Raw genomic sequence first — 23,641 nt, forward strand, 5'->3', positions numbered from 1 at the left:
TTCAATTCCTGCTCAGGGAACTAAGATCCTGCATGCCGAGTGGCACAGCAAAAAAAAAGAAAAGAAAAAGATTATAGTCAATTGATTTATGACAAGGGTGCCAAGACCATTCAATGGAGAAAGAACAATTCCTTCAACAAGTGGTTCTGGGACAACTGGATCTCCACATGCAGAAGAATGCAGTTGAACCCCTACCTCACACCATATACCAAAATTAACTCAAAATGGATCAGAGACCTAAATGTAATGGCTAGAACTACAAAACACTTCGAAGATAACGTAGGGGAAAACTTTTATGACCTTAGACTTGGCAAAGAAGTCACAAGGCACAAATCACCCCATGGCAGCCATTCTCCTGGTGCCATAGCCAGGTAGGAATGGGGTGGGCAATGCCACGGACAGTGCCACGTGACTCTCAGACCTCACTCATTCAGGCAGGTAGAAAAGGCAGTCAGAATGAGGGGTTCAGATATTGTGAAGAAATATGGTCAGTGGTTCCTGAAGGACCCTGGAGCACCCCTCAACTGTGTAGGTTATCTGGTGATGGGGTGACCAGCTTCAGCTCCGTTCTTTAAGGCAGACAGTAGAAAATTTCTTAGGTGTAGGTGAAATGCTCCCCTTTCACTGAATGGACAGCTCCAAGCCCCTTCTTCATACACCATCTGACCCTGCACATGGTGCCTTAGCTTCTACTCAAGCTGGTACCCTCAAAGCCAGGGGCACACAAGCCATGTCTCTGTGTGTGGGACAGTGGGAGCTGAGATCTCATCATGGAGGAGAAAAGAGAGGTCCCAGAGCAGAGCAGGAGAAGCAGGACACAGCATGAGGACAGACTGCTAGGATCCTGTGGGTGACCCATGGAACATAAAAGGGGACAGGGGTGTGGGTGCTGGGCAGAGGCAGGGGTTAGAGGGCATGGCCAGCTTCCCCCTGAGGTGATGCTAGGCTCCACTGGCCTTGACTCCCCCAGCTGCAATTGAAACACAGACGCCCCAGTTCAGCGATTGGGATAAGGATCTCGAATTTCTAGTCACCTCAAACTTTACTGTGTAGAAAAAATGGTGTGGTGGGTGGGAGGGAGATGGGGGCTTGTTCAAAATGCTGTTCCCCACAGGGGATCTGAATCAGTCTGTCTCAGGGACGGGGATCTGCCTTTTAGGGACTTAGCTATTAAGTCATCCAGAGGTAACGTCAACCCAGTTAAGGAAGGTGATTTAATAAGTGGATACGTTTGGTAGTGTATATGGGAAGGAGATGCAAGGGAGGAGATATGGGGATATATGTATATGTATAGCTGACTCACTTTGTTAAAAGGCAGAAACTAACACACCATTGTAAAGCAATTACACTCCAATAAAGATGTTAAAAAGAAAACAATAAGTGGATACGTAGCATCATGGTTTAACGCTCTAGGTAATGTCTACGAGCGTTACCTAGGGAATGTCTAACTGTGTGGATTAAAGTAGACCATGCTTTTAGGTGGAGCAGAATGTCCAGTGTCCCCTGCCCTGGGTACCAGCTCTCACCACACTCAGCAAAGCAGTCCCTTGATCCCAAGAGGGCAAAAGTTCTGCTGGCACAATCACACGACGTAGTATTCAGCCAAGTCACGGCTGTGGGGCCCGCGGCATGCACTGCAGTGGTTACACAGTGGTCCTTGGGCAGGAGCTGGGCTGGGAGGCAGCGCAGAACCTGTGACCTTGACGGCCCCTGCTGGGCACCACGCCCAGGGCTTACCTTCCCCACATAGGACAGACCCGGCTTAAACTGCTTCCTGGTGTCCTTGGAGTACCGGACATCCACCAGCTGTCTCTGGACGGGGGTGGAGTCATCAAAAGCCACCTGTTGGCTCCCGTCCGTGCTGGTCACCGTGGCCCAGATGCTGACGGTGCCCCGGAAGTGCTCAGGGACATCGGCCAGGATCATGTCCTTCACGCAGATGTTGAAGTCCTGGGAGCCGTGGATCTGGAGGCGGGAAACACACAGGTCGTGCTCGCCGGGAGCTGGAGCGGCTTTGAGAGACGACTCGCAAGCGCAGAGCTCAAGTAGGTGACTCTGGGGACTTCCCTGGCGGTCCAACGGTTAAGACTGCATGCTCCCAATCTGGGGGGCCCAGGTTCGATCCCTGGTCAGAGAACCAGATCCCACATGCCGCCACGAAGATCCCGCGTGCCGCAACTAAGACCAGGCGCAGCCAAATAAATAAATATTAAAAAAAAAAAAAAGTAGGTGGCTCTGGTGGCTTGGAGGGCCAGGGGGACACTCGGTGACCCACCCGACCTATGCCGTGAGTCACTGCGTGGGGACTGAATCCCTGGCTGGACATGCATTATGTCCCAGGAGGAAGGGAGTCAGCTCCTTGGGCAGAAGGTGAGACAACCCCTCGGGCCAGACTGCAGGCAGGGACTTGAACCTGGTCAGCCACACTGGAGCACTGGCTCGCCTCCCACGCCCGGGGTACAGAACCCCCTCAATCAACCCCTATCTCAGGACCTGGGGGCAGAGGCTGGCAAATAATCCACATCCACAAACAGCTGTGGAGTGAATTACTCAGTAAAGAAGAAAATTAAGGCAAGGGCCACCAGGGGCAGCCTCCAGGGACAATGGCTAGGATACCGAGGGCACCAACACCAGGCACGAAAGAGGTGAGGGGCCAGGGTGTCTACTCCACAGAAGAGAGGCCTCAGGGACAGAGAGCGGGGACACATCCCAGGCGGCAAAGGGATGAAGACGTAGCTTCGGGTGGAAATGGGAAGGAGGTGGCGCTGCCAGGGTTTAATGCCTACAGGGGCACCGAATCTCCAAGATGTGTGTGTATGTTACATAGTAGCACACTCACAACTTAATGTTAAGTTGAAAAAGGAAAACAAAAACCAGGTTATAAAACTTGACACGCACGGGAACGTGAAATCATGCAGCCACTTTGGAAAACAGTCTGGGAGCTCTTCAAACAACTAAACTGAGAGACTGAATATACAAATGGACCAGGGCCAGATAATACAGAAAAAAAGAGAACTCGGACCCACACTCTGCAGGCACCAGCAAGGAAGCCAACCCATTACAGTCGGCTCTCCGTATTCGCGGTTCCGCATTTGCGGATTCAACCAACTTCAAAGAGTTTCAATCTGGGATCCTGGGATGCAGAAGCCTCAGGCATGGAAGGGCCAACTGTATCTATAAGTCAGACTTGTAAGAAGTCAGACCCCTATCTCAATAGCAACCAAACCATAACCCCCGTCACAACAAGCCCCAAATGGCCAGGACCAGATTCATAACTGACATTTTTTCTGATTTTGGCTCCCACTTCCATCTTAGGACCAATTGGAAAGAGCCAAATGTGCACCCCCTCATCAATCATTTTGGATGCCTGCTTCTAGTTACCCGCCCATGACTTTCTGCACACCAATAGCCTCCCATCACGGCACACTGGAAGCCTTCCCTTTCTTTCACTATAAGCCTTCCCACTTCTCCACCTGCCTTTGAGTCTCTGCCAAACACAGGTGATGGTGGCTGGCTCCCTTGCTGCAAGCTTTGAATAGATAGCCTTTGCTTGTTCTTGTTTGGGCGGCCTTCATTTAATTGCACACCATACAACCCAGGGATTCCAAATGCAAGAGAAATGAAAACATCTGGCCACACAAAAACTTGTACGTGAATGTTCATAGCATCATCCATAATAGCCGAAAAGTAGAAACAACTCAAATGTCCATCAGCTAATGAACGGATAAACAAAATGTGGTCCAACCACACAGCGGAATATTACTCAGCCATAAAAAAGGATGAAGTACCTACACACAATACAATGTGGATGAACCTTGAAAACATCAGGCTGAGTGAAAGAAACCAGACACAAAAGGTCACATGGTGCATGATTCCATTTATATGAAATGACCAGAAATCCATAGAGACAAAGCATGTAAGTAAGTGGTTGCCAGGGGCTGGAGATGCAAACAGGGCTTAACTGCAAAAGGATGTGAGAGATTGGTGGGGGTGGGGGGACGGTTAGCAGAAATATTCTAAAACTGTATGGTGGTGGTTGTACAACTCTGTAATATACTAAAAACCACCGACTCGTACATTCTATATGGGGATTTGAATTATATGATATGTGAATTATGTCTCAAGAAAACTTTTTTTTAACTTTACACACAACATCCTAAGAGGAAACACATCAAAATAGCAATAGTGGCTGTGTCTGCCTATCAGAGGACAAGTCGACTTTATTACTTCTTTTTTATATGTTCTAGCCTCTATGTTCAGCCTGCAGGAATTTTATCATCAGAATATCCCCACCAGCTAAAGTGTTTTGGAAAGCAAAATAAAACGGATGATCACAGAGATGAAGCTGGTGGGAAGGGACCCACCGAGTGGGTCGGGGTTCCTGCTCCTCACCTTGGTGGTCCTAAGGATGGGGCGCCCCACCTCCTGGCTGTAGTACCCCACGCCATTTACGGTCATGTTGATGGTTAAAGTCCCTGAGACAGGTTTCCCAAAGGTATACCTGGAACGAAAGGACAAAGGGTAGTAAGTTTCACAAGCAGGAGATGCCCAGGGGACAGCGGAGGAGGGGTCAGTTTCAGGAAGGCCAGGCCCCGCAAGATGTGATCAGTGGTACAGTGGCTAATCCAGGGATGCTTCCCATCCTACACTCCACCCTTACAGCCTTCCCTGTAGCCCTGAGTAAGGACAGATCACATCAGGACCCTGTGATCCTCTGCACCAAGCCTCATGTTGGACAGAAAAAGAGACCAAGGGTCAGAGAGGAACTCTGGACCAAAGCAGCAGGGTATATGAGACAACCACTGAGGCTGGCCACACATTGGAGCAAGGCAGCCCAGAGGATCGAGCAACCGTGGACAACAGGAAGGCCTGGCTGGGCTTAAGTGCCCAGGGAGTTCAACTTTGAACCAGAGATCTGACCTCTCTGAGCTTTGGTTCCCTCATCGGGAGAATGAGAATAAAACCATCCTCTCAGGGATGTTGGTAAAAGACTTAAATGTATGTATATCATGCCTGATGCAGTGGAGACACCTGCTTACTGGGACACAGGGGCAAAATGGGGGCAAAATGGGAGCAAAATTTAAAAAATAACACCCAGAATTTTGATAGTATTTTCTAGACTATAGAATGTGTGTATCCAGCAGCTCTGTTTACAATAGCCAGGACATGGAAGCAACCTAAGTGTCCATCAACAGATGAATGGATAAAGAAGATGTGGCACATATATACAATGGAATATTACTCAGCCATAAAAAGAAACAAAATTGAGTCATTTGTAATGGGGTGGATGGACCTAGAGTCTGTCATACAGAGTGAAGTAAGTCAGAAAGAGAAAAACAAATACCATATGCTAACACATATATATGGAATCTAAAAAAAAAAAAAAAAGGTTCTGATGACCCTAGGGACAGGACAGGAATAAAGATGCAGACGTAGAGAATGGACTTGCGTACACGGGGAGGGGGAAGGGTAAGCTGGGACGAAGTGAGAGAGTGGCATGGACATATAGACGCTACCAAATGTAAAATAGCTAGCTAGTGGGAAGCAGCCACATAGCACAGGGAGATCAGCTCGGTGCTTTGTGACCACCTAGAGGGGTGGGAAAGGGAGGGTGGGAGGGAGACGCAAGAGGGAGGAGATATGGGGATATATGTATACGCATGGCTGATTCACTTTGTTATACAGCAGAAACTAACACAACAATATAAAGCTATTATAATCCAATAGAGATGTTAAAAAAAAAAATGTGTGTATCCACCACGTCCCTGGATTTTAAAACACACACAGCCAGGGGAGACACACGAGGGAGAAGTCTCAGCCACAACCTCCGGCAGGTGGCAGAGATGGGGCGGGGACACGGGCCATGTAGGGCTCTCCCAGGGGTCCCAGAAAGGGACAGAGCCTCTTGACTCCCTCTGGTCGACCCTCACATCGTGCTCCGTCAACAGCCTGGTCATTAGGCGGGTCAGCCCACTGGCTGTCAGTCCACTGGCTGTGGATGCTGCCCGCAGGCTAAGGGGCATGGCCTGGGGGGTGTGCCCTGGGGAAGGGCATGCCCTAGGGGAGGGCCATGTCCTAGGGGCAGGGGCTTCCCTGGGGAGGGGCAAGTACTAGGGGAGGATCAAGTCCTAAGGGGACTGGGTGTGCTCTGGAGGAGGGGCGTGTCCTAGGGGAGGAGCATTGCTGGGAAGGGGTGGGTCCTAGGGGAGGGGCGTGCCCACAGTGGGAAGGGCTCACCGACAGTGGCCGCCTCTTTCTCACCTGGCCCGCACAGTGCCGGTCTCACAAGTGTCCAGGTCCTGGATATATCGGGGCGGGTCAATAAGGAGCTCAAACTTCGGCAACACTGAAGGGAGAGAGCAGAGAGGAAGGAGGCAGGGTGGCTTCCACCTCTGGGGCGGCCCCAGAAGGGTACTGGAGATGTGGGAGGGAGGAACACAAAGCCACCTCCGGGGTTTCTGTGCTGCTGACACCATAGGAATCCACACCACCCGTTGCTGAGCACGGGCAGCTCTCTGGGGGTTTTGCCGGCCGCATCTATTTCCTATCTTTGGGGGACCAGCACTTCGTTTTTCTCAGGGGGCCATGTATCATCAGTTTTAGGCCACCTGAACTGAGTGCAACCAATTCCAGCCCATCCCAGGGGTGCACAAGTAGCCAGGCTTCTGGACCCGTCAGGGGCATCCTGAGGGTGCCTGCAGCTGGAAAGGGTCACTCTTTGCCACCCTGGGCATATCCAGCCAGCTCGTCCCACTGCACAGCCCACGGAGAGATGGACACCAAGGAGCAGAATGGAGGAAACATGAAGACTCTGGTCCTGAGAGCTTGTTACACAAGCCTATAACCCTTTCCTTTTGCTTACTGGGTCTGCACCAGGCTTCTGTTGCTTGCAACCCATAACCCTGACCTCTAAGGATTTTCCTTCCAAGACCTGCCTCGTGAAAGGAAGAGAAATCCTTGACCCCATCAGGGAGAATTTTAGCACAGAAGCAGAGTATGTGGCTCTGGCCCAGGTTCATTCCCCAGCTCTTATTACTTGAGCAGTTTCCTTAACAGCTCTCTCAGCCTCAGTTTCCCCATCTGTAAAATGGAGATACCTCATAGGTTCAGGACAAGGATGAAAGAACAAAAGGAAGTGACAGCCTTAAAAAGGAAGGACATGCGGACACATGCTGCAACATGGATGAACCTTGAGGACATTATGCTCCGTGAAATAAGCTACTCACAAAAAGACAAATACCTTATGATTCTACTCATATGAAGTCATATATTTTACAATTTTTTTTAAAGGACATGACAAAGGCCCAGCCTTCCATATCATGCCTGGCCCTCCTGAGCCCTCAGTGAATGAGGCTCCTGCCATCTTCCCCCTTGTCATGCGTGTTGTCACTAGGGCTGTGGTTTCTCCCAGATCTGAAATCCTAGGGTCCTAAGATTCTCTGACTTACCATACTTCTGAACTTCAAAGGACTTGTTGTACACGTGGCCTTGCATTTCGACAAAAACGAACCATTCTCCCAGTACCGGCTGGTCAGACAAGGGGAAGGTCATGTTGGTGATGCCTGTGTGAAGAGAGATGCCCCCCCTCATCCTGGGGCAAGTGAGTGTACAGAGGGCCTGGCATCTGGTGGTGAGGTCAGGGCAGAGGCGCCCCGGGGACCCTGAGCCTCCCCCTGGCCGAGCAGTCCCTCGGGGAAGCCAGAAGCCACCCGAGGCTGGCGGGGATTTGTGCAGAACAAGCACCTCTGCAGTCTGAAGGGGAAGCAGCGAGACACTGCACCTTGGGTTCCTGGGGGACCCCTGAGGCCAAGGCCAGGCGCAGGCAACTCTGCTCCCCACGCCAGTCGTTCCCTTGGTGACAGAGAATCACACAAGCCCTGTCCCTACTTGGCAGCCCTCTCCAGGCATCTCAGAAGCAGGAAGAGCGAAATGAACATGGAGAGGTCAAGGCCAGGCCAGGAGATCTGCACAAACCACAGCCCACACGGCGGCTAGAGACCCCATTCTCTGTGTCTGGTTCACAGAGGCATGCGGGGGCCAGGAGCCCCCGAGCAGGACTCAGGGGTCTGTCATGTCTGTGCATTTCCCAGGTCGAGGGTGCACAGCTGTCCTCAGTCTCCCCAAACCCCACCTACAGCTCCCCTCTCCCAGGACTCCACTTCCCTTAGGGCCGAAGCACAAAGGGAGATGTCAATTACATGGCCCTTATTGTCACAGAGAAAGAAAAAAATGCCATGGCTCCTGTTGGGTTGGGGATGAGGACAAAGAAGATCTGCAGCAGGAGGAAGGTGGGGGGTGCCCACAAACAAGGCCCTGATATTCCAGAAAGATCTCAAGTTACAGGAGGATCCCCAGCTGGGATCCCAGGCACACAGAAATGTGGGCGGAGGGTCCCAACGCTGCAGGGAAGGAGCGGCAGGTGCCCAGACAGAGCACGTTCTATTTTCCTGGAAGGTTTATCACATCTGCCACCCAAAGGTGCAGCCCCCAAACCACAGAAGGAATTAGGAGAGAGGATGAGAAGAGAGACTTACCGCAGCATAAGGGCTGCAAGTGTCTCCACTCCATCATCCGTGAGCCCCGGGGGTCCTGCAGGGGGACGGATGCACAGTAAACTCAAGGCAGCCTGTGTGTGCCCGGTGTGCATGCGGACCTTCCAAGCCTGCTCTCTAGGGCAGGACAAGTGAGAAGGCCCCAAGATTAGCTATTTACATGAAGCAAACAGAAGCTCGGGGCATAGAAGGGACTTGTCTGAGGACAAGGTGGCGGAAAGGGCCGGCCTGCCTCCTCATTTAGGGAGCTGCATGCAAATCTACAAAGAGATGGACAGACACACGCTCAGCTTATTCCAGGGTGGACCCAGGGATCGGGATGGACCAGGTCCCAGTCTATGGGGTGCCGAGGCAGGCAGGGATCAACCCAGAGGGTGGGTGTTAGGCAAAAACAGACCAGGTCTTGCAGAGAGCGGGCTGTCTCTGAGCCAGCTGCAGAGGGGCAGGCCACTCACCAGGACATAAGCTTCCAGCTGCAACACAGACAGACAGAGGCATTGAGCAAACCCTCCCATAAGACCCGAGCCCTCCGTGCATGCTAAGTGTTCATCCCTCGGGACAGGCACAGGTTCTGTAATGGGTTTAATGGTGTCCCCCTCCTCCCAAAATTCACACGTTGATGTCCTCACGCTCAGGGTCTCAGAATGTGACTGTATTTGGAGACGGGTCTTGATAGTGGTGATTAGTTAAAATAAGGTCCCTAGCATAGGTCCCAGTCCAATAGGACTGGTGTCATAAGAAGGGGAAATTTGGACACAGATGCACATAGAGGGAAGACAATATGAAGACACAGAGAGAAGATGGCCAGCTACAAGCCAAGGAGGGAGGCCTGGAACAAATCCCTCCTTCATGGTCCCTGGAAGGAACCAATTCTGCCCCCACCTTGATCTTAGACTTCTGGCCTCCAGAACTGGGAAAGAATACATTTCTGCCCTTTAAATCACTGAGCAAACTCATACAGTGGCCACTGGCAATGAGGGTGGCCGAGCTCCATCCGGGACCTCTGTGCTCCTGGCTCCCCATCACAGCCCTGCCCTCCTCTCCAGACTCCCACACGCCCCAACCAAGGACAGCTCCTCCAGGCAGCCCTCCCATGGTGCAGCTGGGTTGTTTTTTCAAGGGATCATGCCAGGTTCCTTGAAGGTCTGGAATGCACGCTTTCATCCCTGAACCCCCAGCACCTGCCTGGAGCCTGGCTTCTAGCTCCATCAATGTCACGCTGAACAGTCAACCCTGACTCCGGTGAAGGTCAACTGCTTGCACAACTTGCCCCCTCTCCAGGGAAGGCTGTGGGTAGACGACCCCCTAAAACAACTGGGCACAGGGACTCAGCACCATCCACTCAGAAACATACACGTTTGGGACGTTCAAAACCTCCCTGGCCGTGGACCTCAGTATCCCACTCCTGGGGTCCAGCTGAGCCTAAGGAAGGACACACCAGTGGAAAAGAAGGTTTGAGCATAAAAACAATCGTGGCAGCATTTCTGACAATGACCAAAACCTGGAAACAAGCAAATGTCCACCAGGAGGGGGCAGCTGGGTATGAAGACTTCCTTTGGCAGAAGGACCTCAGGCACTGAGGTGAGTTTGCAAGGCTGTGTCAAAAACGTGGGCAAGTGCATTCAAAGATCCAATGAAAACAGTAATGTGGAAACTCGGGCTGGTGAAAGTTAAGAAAAAGCTGCGTGTACCCGATGGAACTGTGCTTCTAGGCTGGGGCCCTCTGGGGAACTTTGCAGAATTATTTTCCAGCCCCCTGGGGTGGGGTCTGGGTCTGCTCTGCTCAGTCATGTGCCCCAAGTGTTAGAACGCCGCCTGGCATGCAGTAAGCACCATACACGTGACCCCTCAGGGATCCCTCAACTGAAGTCACCCCAGACTGCGTTCCCATCTTTGCTCTGGATATGTACCGTTTACTTAAATCTCTTCCTTTACGATCTCTTTCCTTCTGAAAGCGCCTCTTTGCAGCAGAATGCCAACTAATAAATACAGAAGAAGCAACAGAGTTGGAAAAATCACCACTTTGCAAGCATCATAGCAAGTTTTGATTCATGTAATTCTGAACTCATCTATGGAGGCTAGAACTAGCGGGTGATCATGGTGACTGGTAACAGGGTGTCCACACAGTCTCAAGTGTCCCCCACAGATTACTTACTGATTACAAAGGGGAAACAGTGACTTTTGCGGGGAGAAACCAGGCAGACTCTATCTGAACTACCGTCAGGTACCTCAGGATACGACACACTGGGGAGGACCAGCACGGCTCCTGTGGATCCTCCCCCATGACGCACAACTTGAACCTGATCTCAGAGAACAAGCCAGCAGACCAGCCCACTGGGGAACACCATTCAAAACAACTGCCTGGAGTCTCCAAAAATGTCAGTGCCGCGAAACACAGGCAAAGGCTGAGGAGCTGATTCAGAGTAAAGGATGCGAGAGACATGACGACTAAATTCAACACATCGTCAGAGACTAGGTCCTGGACCAGCAAAGAAACATGCTATAAAGGACATTATTGGAACAATATGGACTCTGCACTAGATAATATTATTGTACCGCTGTCAAAATTCCTAAATGTAATGATTGTACTTTAGTTGTATGAAAGAATGTTCTTGTTCTTAAAGGATACAGGAGGTGTTCGGGGACAAAGAGATGTGATATCTGCAAATTATTCTCAAATGATATATCATTAAAATAATTTTAAAACTACGTATGTACATATACATATATACATACAATACATGTATATGTATATACACACACTGAGAGCACATAAATATAATAAAATGTTTTGTAATTGGTGAATCTAGATACGTGGTTCTCAAAGTGGGTTTCCCAGAGCAGCAGCAGAAACCAGGAACTTGTTAGAAATACAGATCCTTGGGGCCCATCCAGGAAGCTGCTGAATCAAAACTTCTGGGGAGGGCTTCCCTGGTGGCGCAGTGGTTGAGAGTCCGCCTGTCGATGCAGGGGACACGGGTTCGTGACCCGATCCGGGAAGATCCCACATGCCGCGGAGCGGCTGCGCCCGTGAGACATGGCCGCTGAGCCTGCGCGTCCGGAGCCCGTGCTCCGCAACGGGAGGGGCCACAACAGTGAGAGGCCCGCGTATCGCAAAAAAAAAAAAATTCTGGCGAGGGCCCAATAACTTGTATGTGAACAAGCCCTCCAGGTGGTTCTGCTGCACACTCCAGTTTAAGAACCTCTGTTCCTGATCAGAGCTTGGCCAACTATGATTCTTGGGCTAAATCCGTCCCTCTGGCTGTTTGTGTAAATAAAGCTTTATTGGCACCCAGGCACACCCATTCATTCACGTGCTGTCTGTAGCTGAGTCCATTCAAGTTGTGACAGAATCGCTCTGACTGGCAGACCCGAACATACTTACTACCTGGCCCTTTACAGGAAGTTTGCCCACCCCTGGGCTCCATGAAGGGCCTATGGGAAGTTCTCTGTGACTTTCTTCCAACTTTTCTATACATTTGAAGTTATTTCCAAATAAAGATTAAGAGAAAATCAATGCCTTTTTTATATGAGTGTATTTACTTTGAAGGAGAAACGGTGGGTTTTAAGTGGCAATTATATTTTCTTTCTAATAAACGTTAAATAAATGCAGGGCTATTAAGATTTTAAATGATGTGCCACGGCCCCGACCCCGCACAGAGGGGTACTGGCCACTGCGGGGACCACTGGTGCCCCTTGCGGAGGAAGCATGCCCGCAAGCGCTCTTGTCACATAGAACTTCCCCTGGGTCCCCCAAGGGACGTGGAGCCCCAGGAAGAAACCGAGAATGGAGGTAGAAACTGGAAGAGGCGGGGGAAAGGCCAGTTGTGGATGGTGGCCCTGGCCAGGCCGAACCCAGGTGGGTATGTTCCGGGCCCACGGTTTTAGAAGCCAATCTCACCTTCTCGCTGATGGGCCTCAGGTCTGGAGTGACAGTGAAGATGCTGATGAGCACTGGAAGAAAGGACATAGGCGTGTGGCAGCTCCAGGCCATGGCTGGCCCTCCCCCCGCCGGCGCGCAGAGGCCACCCACCTCGGTGTTGGGGCCTGTACACCGGCTTGTCGGTCTGGATGAACACAGAGGCTCCCCGGCTGTCCACAGTCACTGAAGTCTGGTTGTGGAAGAAGGGGCCCTCCTCTGCCCACCAACCACGGCCCCACACCTTCAGGAGGGCCTGGCCCCAGAGGCCCGTGGGCACCTGCAGGCAGAGCACAGAGCTTTGGGCAGGGGGTGTCACCCTGGAAGGTACCCAGGTATTGTGAAAGCAGCATGGAGATCTAGGACAGGGGAGCACACCCGGGGGCAATTGTGCACCCAGGGGACACTCAGCAGTTTCTGGAGATTTTTGGGGTGTCACAGCTTCGGGGAGCAGGCGCTACTGGGCATCTGGTGGGTGGAGACCAGGGATGCTGTTCAAGACCCTGTGAAGCACAGGACGGCTGTCAGCAGCGCTGAGAATGAGAAACACTGGTGTAGCTTGACAAGACAGAGCCTTCTCCTCTCCTGACACTGCAAGCTTGCAAAGATATTCTCATCCCTGTAGAGCTACAAGAATTATCTCCCATCTTACCCAAATGCAGTCATAGCTGGTAAGCTGGGAGGTATGGAGACCCTAGTCCCTTCATATACATATATACATATGAATACATGTATGCATATGTATGTATATTTTCATATTTCATATATGTATATAGTGCATGAGCCTCTGTGCTTTGTCTCACTGTAAACACTGCACACACATTATACAATCCCATTTATATGAAATGTCCACAATAGGCAAATCCATAGAGACAGAAAGCAGATTATTGGGTACAAGGAGCTGGAGGGAGATGGGGAATGGGGAGTGACAGCTAACGGGGATGGGGTTTCCTTCCTGGGTAATGAAAATGTTCTGGAACTAGACAGGGGTGGTGGCTGCAATGTGAATGTTCTAAATGCCACTGAACTGTCCACTTTAAAATGGTGAAAGTGGTAAAAAAAAAATTTAAAAAAAAAGAGGGTTTTTTTGGCCACCTAGATGGATTAAAAAAAAAAAAAAAAAGAGGGTTTTTTTGGCCACCTAGATGGATTAAAAAAAAAAAAATACCCACTGCAGTCTTAAGGATTCACCCTGGAGTTCAAATCCTTCTATGGCAAAATTTCCAACATTTAGGGAATGGAAACTACCCTATATAATTCCCTCATTTTTTCCTTTTTAAGTGATGAGCCGAATACCCATGCATGTGAGTCATAACCTACAGAAACTCCTTTTGTGACTAAAGCAAACAGAAGTCACGACTCTGGATGTGACCGTGTGCCATGAATGCGATGCTCGTGGCCATCCCTGGGTGCCTGGCGGGTGGACATTACATGGTCATCAGTTCACACTGGGAGCTACAGCACCACCTGTTCCTAAGACCATCCAAATGCGGGCGTGTTCTTCTCCCAGTTGTTTGTCAGCATCCACCTGTGTGATTGCTCAAGGGGTGAAAAAGTCCTCGTCACCATCACAGCAAGCAACCATGCTAAGTATCCTGGTGAATTATCTGACCGGTCCTCACACCAGTGTGCCCATTTTATGGATGAGGTCGGGGCATGCCAGGACCTTCTCCATCCTTCCAGCACCTGTCTCTGGCTGCCTCTCTTGTCTGCTCTGAACAGCATCAGAGGGACCCTGCCTGCCTGCCTGCCCACCTGCCACCCTCGGGATGGGGCGTCTCAGGACTCTGGGGTCCCTCCTAACTGCAGTTAACCTTGAGAACCTTTAGGACGAACTTGAGGATAATCCCCTTACTTTGACCCCCAAATCTTTACCTGCTTTTGTTTCTGGAAACCACTCAGCACCAGCCAAAGACCTCCATGCAAGGAGGAAAAAACCCCAGGCCACCGAGGGGAGCAGGCATGGACAGGTAGGAAGTAGCTGGTGGGCCGGGGGGAGGGCCGGGGGTGGGGGGGCTGTGTGCCAGCGGGGGGGTCATGGGTGCTGGGACCAAGAAGCTGCCACTGAGAACAGAAAGGATCAGATGTGACATTTGGGGACATGAAGTGACCCGCCCCGGGTCTTGAAAGCTGCAGAGCTGCCGTTTCCAATCAAATCTCAGCTCAAAGTGGCGTTCCTACCTGGTCCTGCACCTGCCAGCCCTCAGAGGTCTTGCCGGAAGGTTCTGGACTGAGCTGACCCCCATCCCCACCCCTGACCTCAGTGATCCACATTTGCTCCTTTAGCATCAGTGACAGCCAAGGACTCGGGGGGCCGAGATCCAAGCAAGGGAGGCGGCCAGGCAAAGTTGGTGTAGCTGGCAGCTGAGTACAAAGGTGGGGGGCTTGGGGCCCAGCTAAAGAAAGAGGCTGGCTGTCCTCTGGGGAAGGCTGTGTGGAGGGGCCAGTCCTATGGCAGGCCGATCCACTGCCCTGATGATCGCCCAGCTCCCCGCCCCTCCAGGCAGGAGAAGCCCCTGGGGCTCTGGGTGTGGGTCCCAGATTACCGGACTCCACCAAACATACCCGAGAGAGAAGCCACCAGACTCACTAGGCCCTGAGTTTCCGACACATTGCTGTGCAGATGGGTGATCAGGACTATAAAGGCATGGCACACAGTAGACACCCATGGTTAGTGGCGACAGGTATCACGATTCCACTCCTAAATGGAAACCATCCAAAGCACAGGGATTCAGGTGAAGGCTGATTCCGCAGATTGGAAATCTCCCTCCCACTATTCATGGGAGCTCACGGCTGGCTCCACTCCAGGCCACTGGCTGCCTCTTTTGGCCTCTTTCCTGCCCCAGGGCTTTTGCACCGGTGGTTCCCTCTGCCTGGAATGCCCTGCCCCCAGATTCCTGCATGTCGGTTCCTCCTGGTTTCAGCTCAGAGGGACCCTGCTGCCATATAAAATGTGACTCTACCCCCCACTCCTCAGCATTCTCTTTCTCTGACACATTTTAAAATAAAATGTTAGAATTTGATTAACATTTAGTGTCCTAAAATAGGACACTTGCTACTATCTGAGGTGATCATGTTTATGTAATTGAGGGTTTACTATCTGACCCACCCCTTTGCCCATCACCAATAAGGCTGGTGGCTGAGAGCAGGGAATGTGGCCAACTTCCTGCTTGAAACTGAATAGATGCTTAAGACATTTGTTACACAGATGCACGGGTTAAGTCTAAAAAATCAGAATAAAACAAATATCACGAGGTTTTAGGTACGCTTTCTTGAAAGTTCCATCAAGGGCCTCTTACCGGCATCCTCGCTGCTGCACAGATGAGAAGGACGAGGAGAGGCACAGACCGGGCAGAGCCTGCCCGTGGCAGTCAGTGGCAACACTAGGTCCCCACAACACGGGTTTCCAAACCCTGTACCCGGAAGCACTCAGGTCCCCAAGGCAGGCACGGCTGGGGAGTGGGTGGGGTAGAGGGCAGGGGAGTCCTACACCCACAAGAGCAGCTTCTCTCTTGTCTGAGGCCCACACCATGGTTCCACAGAGCAGAGTTTCTTAACTCAACTTCGGCACTACTGACGTTTAGGGCTGAATCATCCTCCGCCGTGACGGGGACGGGCGCGTCCTGTCCCAGTAGGGTGTTGAGCAGCATCCCTGACCTCCACCCACTAGATGGCAGTAGCACCCTCACCCCCAGCTACCATAACCAGAAATATCTCCAGACACTGCCATTGTCCCCCGGTGGGGGAGGGGAGCATCCTTCCCCCCACCCCCAAGTTGAGAAAGGCTCATCCAGAGCTCTTCTAAATGCTAAGGATCCCAAGACCCTTTTGAAAGTCTCCAGTCCAGGGATCCCCGGCCCTTCTCCCAAAGTTATATGGCCCTTTACTGGTTTCTTATACAAATCCACAGCATCTAGCCTGTGAAGAGTGCCTTCTTATGTGCGGTGGCTAGGGACAGAGCATAATCTTAACCCCGCTGGGGCAGCCCTGGTTTCTTTCTTTCTTTTTTTTTCTTTCTGGTAAGTAATATGCTTTAGTAAAAGTACTTCTCTAAATAAAATATACGAGGCTTTCTTTTTTCCTAAGTAGTTCATCTATCAGTGGACAGGGCATTCTATTCACAAGAAAGCAGATCTGCTCACAGGAAGCCGGCAAGGGCGGCTCTAGCCTATTTATCCAGGGTTTTCCAAATGTTGACATCTGGGGCTGGCTCATTCTCCGCGGAGGGGCTGTCCTGTGTATTATAGGACTTGAGCAGCATCCTTGGTCTTTACCCACTAGAAGCCAGTAGCAACCTCCATCCCTGCCCCCCAAGCTGTGACAACCAGAACTGTCTCCAGACCCTGCAAACCTCACCCCCGGGAGAGAACTCTAGAGAAAGAATTCTAACATGGACAAGAGGGCAGGAAGACCACTGCCCCACAGCAATGAGACACTAATGATGCATCCCATCCCATGGAAGAGGAACCGCCCCAGACTTCGTTCTAATCACTGGGAGAGAGCACATTACAACTTGGAATGATTCTCTACTTAGCCCATCCTTTCAGGGACTCCTTTGAGCATCTGGTAAGCGTTAAGGACTAGCTAACCCAGAAAAAGCCGACAATTTCAGGGCTTACGACTGCCCTGAAATCCAAGGACTCCAGTTAAAAAACCCATGTCAGAGAATGACCTACCTGTAGTTTGGTATGTAAAATAATTTTAAAATAATAATATTCAATGCCAACAAGGCTGAGGGCAATTTGGTCTCTAATGTATAGCTGGTGGTGCCATGCACGTGCACTGCTGTGTCTTCCAAGACAAAACAGGACACAGCAAGAGCCTTGGATCCTAATTTGGTAGTTCTTCTTTCAGGGTGTTCAGTCTAAGGCAGGCATCCAGTACGTTAACAGCTTTACGCACAAAGATGCTCTCAACTTTTGGATTACATTATCAAAACCCTGAAAACAAGAAAGAAATCTAACTATGTACAAGCGATGTGTGTGCGAGGGGGAGGTGTTAGTAAATTAGTATATAAAAGAGATGCAGTGGGATGTTATTTACAATAGGATGCAATTATAGAGACTTGGAAACACGGAAGTATGTTTACGCAACGTGTGAAGAGAAAATGGCATGAAAGACCACAATATACCCTTTAACTGCAACTATGAAAGAAAATGTCTTTATGTAGACAAGGATTTATGGGAAACATGAAAAAGTGAAAAGTATGAGGAATGGGATTATGGGTGAGCTTTCTCCTTTTGTAAACTGTTTTTTCCTTCATTATTCTTTTTTTTTTTTTTTTACATCACCATTAATGATTCTTTTCACAACACATGCAACTTCTCTTGTTCCATTGCAGTTCAATTCCTTATTTCCAAGGTAGGGTTTCTGATTTTAAAAATTCATAGCTTACCTTGAGTTTGATCGTCCCTTTATCTAAAAAATGAAAATAAAATGAAAGCAGTTAAATCAGGAGCTGTGTTTTCCTGCCTCCTTGAGCTGCAGCCTTACAAACAGGGGCTTTCTTAACCCAGAGGGATTTTCTGTGGATAAACACACACCCTGGGTCATGCTGGTCTGGCCTGGGCTGGGATCGGTGGAAGTGAGAGGTTTCCTCCAAGCTGGAGAGTACTGAAGGCCGGAGGGCATGGACAAAGCCGAGCTATTCAGGGGAAGGTTGGCCAGCCTGCATACTTTATTCACTTCACCCCTGGCCCCTGCCCAAGGTAAGCTGTGAGGGGAGCAAAGAGAAAACTCCACGGGAGAGGAACAAGGAGAAAGGTGGAGAGAAAAAAGAGGAGCCTGAGGTCCCCAGTGGACCTCACTCCAATGGGTCTAACTAGTCTTCCATCTACCTCTCTCTTCCACCCAAACTGAGTCATCTGTCGTCTGACACTTCTCCAGGCTCTTTGGCCTCCAGGACTTAATTAGGCATCTACTGTTTCTGCCTCCCAGTGTCCATTTCCTGCTAGCAGAAGCCCGATTTTCTTGGAGGAGCCCACCTACCCAACTCCTAATTCTTAAGGTTTAGTGGGTTCTGCCCATCTTCCCTGGGGCTCTGTGCAGATCTACATAGGCCTTCCTCCTAGACACGGTGATTGGTTCAGAGTTGAGCACATGTCCTAAAATGGGCCAATCAGCATGGGCCGTCCACCTGGTCACAGGACTTGGTTCAGAGTTGAGCACATGACCCACATAGGCCAATCAGCATAGGCCTTCCCTCCGGTCACGGGGATTGGCTCAGGATTGAGCACATGACCCAACATGAGCCAATCAGAGTTAATCCTGGGACTTTGCCCAAAGGTCCTGTAACTGCCAGTCCCTCCCTGCTTTGGAGAGACACAGGCATATCCAGAAGTGGAGCTGGGAGCCTGGGCCAGTGATGCCAGGGGACTTTTCCAGTTATAAGAGCCCATAAACTCTCTGTTGCTGAAGCCAACCTGATTTGGGTTTCAGGACTGGCCAGTGGAGTCGGGACTGCCTGCACTTCCCCTGCCTACCCAAGTCTCCCTCTCCCAGGGGACAGAGGCTGCCTTGTTGGCCTTGGGAGACCTGACATCATCTCTCGGTGTCTCCTGTGGCCACACCACACCCTGCATGATGAATGAGTTACCTGCCCTGCTGGACTACAGGCCCTAAGGCAGGGCCTGGTCTCCACACTTTGTCCAAGAGGCCAACGCTGCTGTTGTCTGCAGTTTACGAAGGAGAGCCAGGGAGAGGCTGGCTGAGGGCCTGAGCTCAACTCAGTGGCAGGCTGGCTGTGAGCCCAGCTCCAGGTCTAACACCACAGGGGTGCTAGAAGCTCAACAAAGGATCTGAAAAGGTCACAAGATTCCCTCTGGGCCCCCTTCCCGCGTCTAGCCAAAACTGGCGCGAAAGGGTGTCCAAATCTATCCAGATCTGCACCCACTGAACCTGAGCTGCTGAGGAACAAGGAACTCTGATTTCCCAGACTGGGCAGGTGGCTTCCCCTGCTGGGCCTTACTCTCTCCATCTGTAAAGTGAGGAGAATGCAACCTGTCCTCCTACTCCTGCCAGGGTTCTGGAGGTGAAGTGGGAAGGAAGCAAAGCAATGCCGATACTGCCTGAGCCCTAAAGACCACTTTGCAAAGGGAGGGGAAGGCCTGGTCAGGCACCCCAGGGACCTACCCAGGATGGCTCCCTGGCTCTGCGCCACTGCCTCGCCCTGGGCCACCAGCTGAACCTGGACCATGACTTCCCTCGGGGAGTTAAAGATGGTCACACTGATGACTTCCTCCACTCCTGAGCGGAAGACGGAGGGTGCAGCGATCAAATAGCCCCTGCAGAAGAGGAGAACCGCAGTGAAGGCCAAAGGTTCTGACTCATCCCTAGCCTCACTGTCACCTGGCTGAATCAGGGTGCACCCTAGGTGGACTCCCAGCTATGCCTGACCACACTCCAATGGCACTGTCACTTTATGTGTCCATGTCCCCTACCAACCTGTGAGCTCCTTGAGGCTTGTTCACCTCTGAAGTACCCCCCACCCCGAGTAAGTAAGAATCTGGCTTCTCTGGATCTACCCGGAACCACACCCCCTTCGATCTCGGCATTATGGCCTCTGGACTTTTTTCGCAGCTCCTTCTGCCACAGGACCTTTGCACATGCCACACCCACAAACTAAAATACTCTCCCCTGTAGACTGAGTTACTGGTAGGATCCCACTTCATCCTCAAAGCCACCCATGAGGCGTGCTAACATCTCCCATTTACAGAGTCAGAAATTAAGCCCCAGAGAAGCCAATTCATGTGCCCGAGTCAGTGAGAGATTAGGCTACAAACCCAGGCAGCCAGACTCTGAACCCCAGTGGAAAGAAGCAAGGAACTACCTGCAGCATTAATTTTAAGAATAAGACCCTAAAATCAAACTAAATGGCCTGAAACAGGAAAAGCACTGTGAACAATGGAGTCAAAAACAGCTCTTTCTTTCTCAAAAGACTCAGCTTGACTGGGAAGACATTTCTGGAAGAGAGGTGTTATTATCCTGTTTTCCAGACGGGAAGGCTGACCTTGCAGAAGGAGAAGGAACGTGCACCAGATCACACAGCCAGGCAGGAGAGGGCCCTGGGGTCCCCTTATGGCACCGGACCTGGAGGCCTAGGTCCTCCCCACCTGAGCTCCTGCTTCCCCGTTATTTTGCAGCCTTAGGTAGAAGATCACAAAGGCTCATCCGTAACCACATGACCCACTCACAGGGCAACGGCAAGTGCCAGGAGCCTGGCAGCAAAGGCAGCACGATTCCAACGGTGCAGAACTACAGGCTTCAGAAGGAAATAGGAGAGAGGGAAAACACTGGGCAAACATTGAGGTCAGGAGAGGTTTTTTTATTTCTCAACATCCTCTCTGGGACAACCCCAGGTCCACATACAAAGAGATGAATTTAGACCCTTACCACACACCATACACGAAGAGGACCTTCGAGACATGCCATGTACTATATGACTCCAGCACTGATAAAAGTGTGCAAAGACCCTAGTTTCGTAGGTGCACTGCCCAGCAGTGGCTGGACCCAGTAACCCTGGGGTCCGATGTTCTGTCTGACACCAGCACCGACAAGCGCCTGCAATGACAGGGCTCCTCTGTGCAGTGTCAGGCCTTGGCCATGCACAGAGCATACATTGATCCTGGGTATGTAACTGCACCAGCCGGAGCACGCAATGACCCTGGGTTTCATGGATGTTCTGTCCGGATCCAGCACTGACCACAATGTGTACTGACCCTGCGTCCTATATGTTCTGTCCCACTCCAGCATCAAACACAGCATTCAGTGACACTGGGACAGACATGTACTGCCTCAAGCATGGGAAGACCTTTGCTTCATGTGTGATGTGCACCATCCAGCTCCAGCACTGACCAGAGGGTGCAATGACCCTGGGGTCACCTGTGCAGCGTCTGGCCTCAGCAGTGCACAGAGCACGCAATGATCCTGGGTACGTAACTGTACTGTCTGGAGCACACAATCACCCCCACGTACGTGATGTGTACTATCTTTACCACCGACCTGCACGGGCAATGACCCTGGGTTCCTGTGTGTCCTGCCCCACTGCAGCACGGGAATACGGCCACCTTCAGGACAGAAACTTTCTGCCCAGCTCCCAGATGACCCCCAGGGCCTCCCACATAGCACCTACTGAGTGTGGAAGAGTACTGGGGGAAATACACAATCCACGTGTTCACTTTCCCTGGGCACTTCTAAAGCCCTTATCCAGATCTGAGTTAGGGTCTTCACTCACAGGCCCAGAGAACCTGATGGAATCGAATTAACTTTCCCTGCGACTCAGGAATTACAGCTGTTGGAGGGCTCGCCAGCCAATCACTGTCTACCTGATACACCCCTGCCATCTGGGCTGACACTGGCTTCTCATCCTTTGGTCTTGGAAGGTCCCATCCTGGGAAGGGTGGTATTTGGTAAAGTGTAGACAGTATGGGTCTCATAACAGTGTGCAAATCCATGGGGCTTTCTGGCATCAGGCATTCCTCACACTACAGTCAGGTGGATCATAGAAGTGGGTATCCGGGGCTATTCCTAAAATGGGATCCTTCGGGCTGATGAGCCATGGCTCTGGCTTAGAGGTCAGCTAATCTGGACCCCTGGGTTGGTCACTGTGTGTCTCCCAGCACGGAAGTTCCATTTGACTTAACAGTAGGTAAGATGCCAGGGCAATTTTAGTCAGAGGCAAATACTCCTGAGAACTGTTTAAAACTCTGCAACACAGAGACTCTGAATTTGGTCCTTATAAGGCGGGGTCTCTCATGGAGGGCAGGGTCATGCTTCGTGCTGGGGACTGTCCTGTGCATGGCAGGATGTGTAGCAGCATCCCCGGCCTCCACCCAGTAGATTCCAGCCGCATGGCCTCCCCCTAGATGTGACAACCAAAAATGCCTCCGGACATTGCTGAATGACCCCAGGGAGACAAAAATCGCCCCTTGGCTGAAAACTGCTATCCTGAGGGATGCCAGCTTTGAAAGCATCAGGTCAAAAGTTTGCTGGGTTCCAATTTCACAAGGCCCAGGGGAGGTAAATCCCATGGTTCCAACTGCAGCACGGTGTCTTACTTTTCAAACTTGTAATCCAAAGGAGCAGCACGGGAGGTGCCTCTGCTCACCTAGTCTCACTGCTGACCTGTTTTCTGGGAACTCCTGTACAAGGGCTGCTTGAACAAGGCTCAGATAGGCCGGTCTGCACTAAACGGCTGAGCTTGAGCAGCTGCAGGCAGGCCCCCTCCCAGCCCACAACCCCGCAGGGCTCACCCAAACTTGGCAGGTCTGCGAATAGTCCCTGTGAAGCCAACTCATGGGAAATTCTCCTTAGCAGCTAGCTAATTCACCTCCTCACTGTGTCAACTCACCAGAAGCTCTGTAAGCAAACTTCAAGAAAAATGTGGAAGCAAAATAAACACTTCCTCCGCCCCCCCCCCCGCCCTCCCAAGGAAAACGGAACGGCAGGTCTCTCCTTCCATTTCTCAGCCAAGACACGCACCTCTTACCTTCAAGCCACGGACAACTGGAAATCGCCACCCAAGAAGACAGCCCTGGTCACACCAAGGGAGCGAGGTGGGATGGGGGGAGGGCCTCGCCGCCTTAGCTCTGAGGAGTCCTTGTACCCCCACGGGGCCACTTCTGAAGCCTCAGGCTACCCTCTTCCCAGTCCGACTCGTGGCGGCTAGGGGGTCAAGATTCTAGGTCCCGCCCAGCCCGGAGGCTGTGTGGCCTTGGACAGGTCGCTGCGTCTCTGAACCAGACCCCGCGACCCCCACCCCGAGAAGGCGGCCAGCCTCCTCCGTCGCCCGGGGCTACTCACGGGGCCTGGGACTGCGCAGCGCGCACGCCGTCCCGCGGCGACAGCAGCAGCAGCAGGAGCCGGAGCAGCGGCCAGAGCAGGGCGACCCACATTTTCCGGCTCCACGGGGCTGCCGCGCCCGGGTAGGGGGCCCTTTGTTCGCAGCCCCCGCGCAGTGCGCCCGGCGCCATGCGCCCAACTCCGCGCCCAGCTAGGCTGGGGCAGCGGGGGACCAGCCCCCTCCCCGGACCCGCCTTGTCCCCAGGCCCGCCCCCACCCGGACCCGCCCCGCTCACCCCCTCCCGGCCTCCCGCCCCGCCCACTCTCCGGACCTCGTCCCGCCCCCTCCCCCCGCTCCCTTCCCGGGACTCATCCCCCCCCTCAAAACCGA

The 23,641-nt window shown here is 51.8% G+C and overlaps 1 protein-coding gene across 1 annotated transcript in view; it reads right to left on the bottom strand.

Annotated features, from left to right (window-relative positions):
• CPAMD8 (C3 and PZP like alpha-2-macroglobulin domain containing 8) overlaps positions 1 to 23,641 on the bottom strand; it is a 99,328-nt gene extending 75,687 nt beyond the window's left edge. The window contains exons 1-11 of the mRNA XM_022558515.2: positions 23,272 to 23,641; positions 19,603 to 19,754; positions 17,867 to 17,889; positions 12,586 to 12,751; positions 12,454 to 12,506; positions 9,008 to 9,025; positions 8,535 to 8,589; positions 7,449 to 7,562; positions 6,262 to 6,346; positions 4,393 to 4,501; positions 1,738 to 1,965 (exon numbers count right to left, since the gene is read on the bottom strand). Of these exons, the coding sequence (XP_022414223.1) occupies positions 1,738 to 1,965; positions 4,393 to 4,501; positions 6,262 to 6,346; positions 7,449 to 7,562; positions 8,535 to 8,589; positions 9,008 to 9,025; positions 12,454 to 12,506; positions 12,586 to 12,751; positions 17,867 to 17,889; positions 19,603 to 19,754; positions 23,272 to 23,441 (1,173 nt within the window). The 5' untranslated portion in view covers positions 23,442 to 23,641. The remainder of the gene's footprint in view (positions 1 to 1,737; positions 1,966 to 4,392; positions 4,502 to 6,261; positions 6,347 to 7,448; positions 7,563 to 8,534; positions 8,590 to 9,007; positions 9,026 to 12,453; positions 12,507 to 12,585; positions 12,752 to 17,866; positions 17,890 to 19,602; positions 19,755 to 23,271) is intronic.

The sequence above is a fragment of the Delphinapterus leucas genome, unplaced genomic scaffold (assembly GCF_059928025.1).
Source record: "Delphinapterus leucas isolate spDelLeu-1000000601 "Yukka" unplaced genomic scaffold, BTC_Dleu_Yukka2 spDelLeu_asBTCV2_sq25, whole genome shotgun sequence".
NCBI lineage: Eukaryota > Metazoa > Chordata > Mammalia > Artiodactyla > Monodontidae > Delphinapterus > Delphinapterus leucas.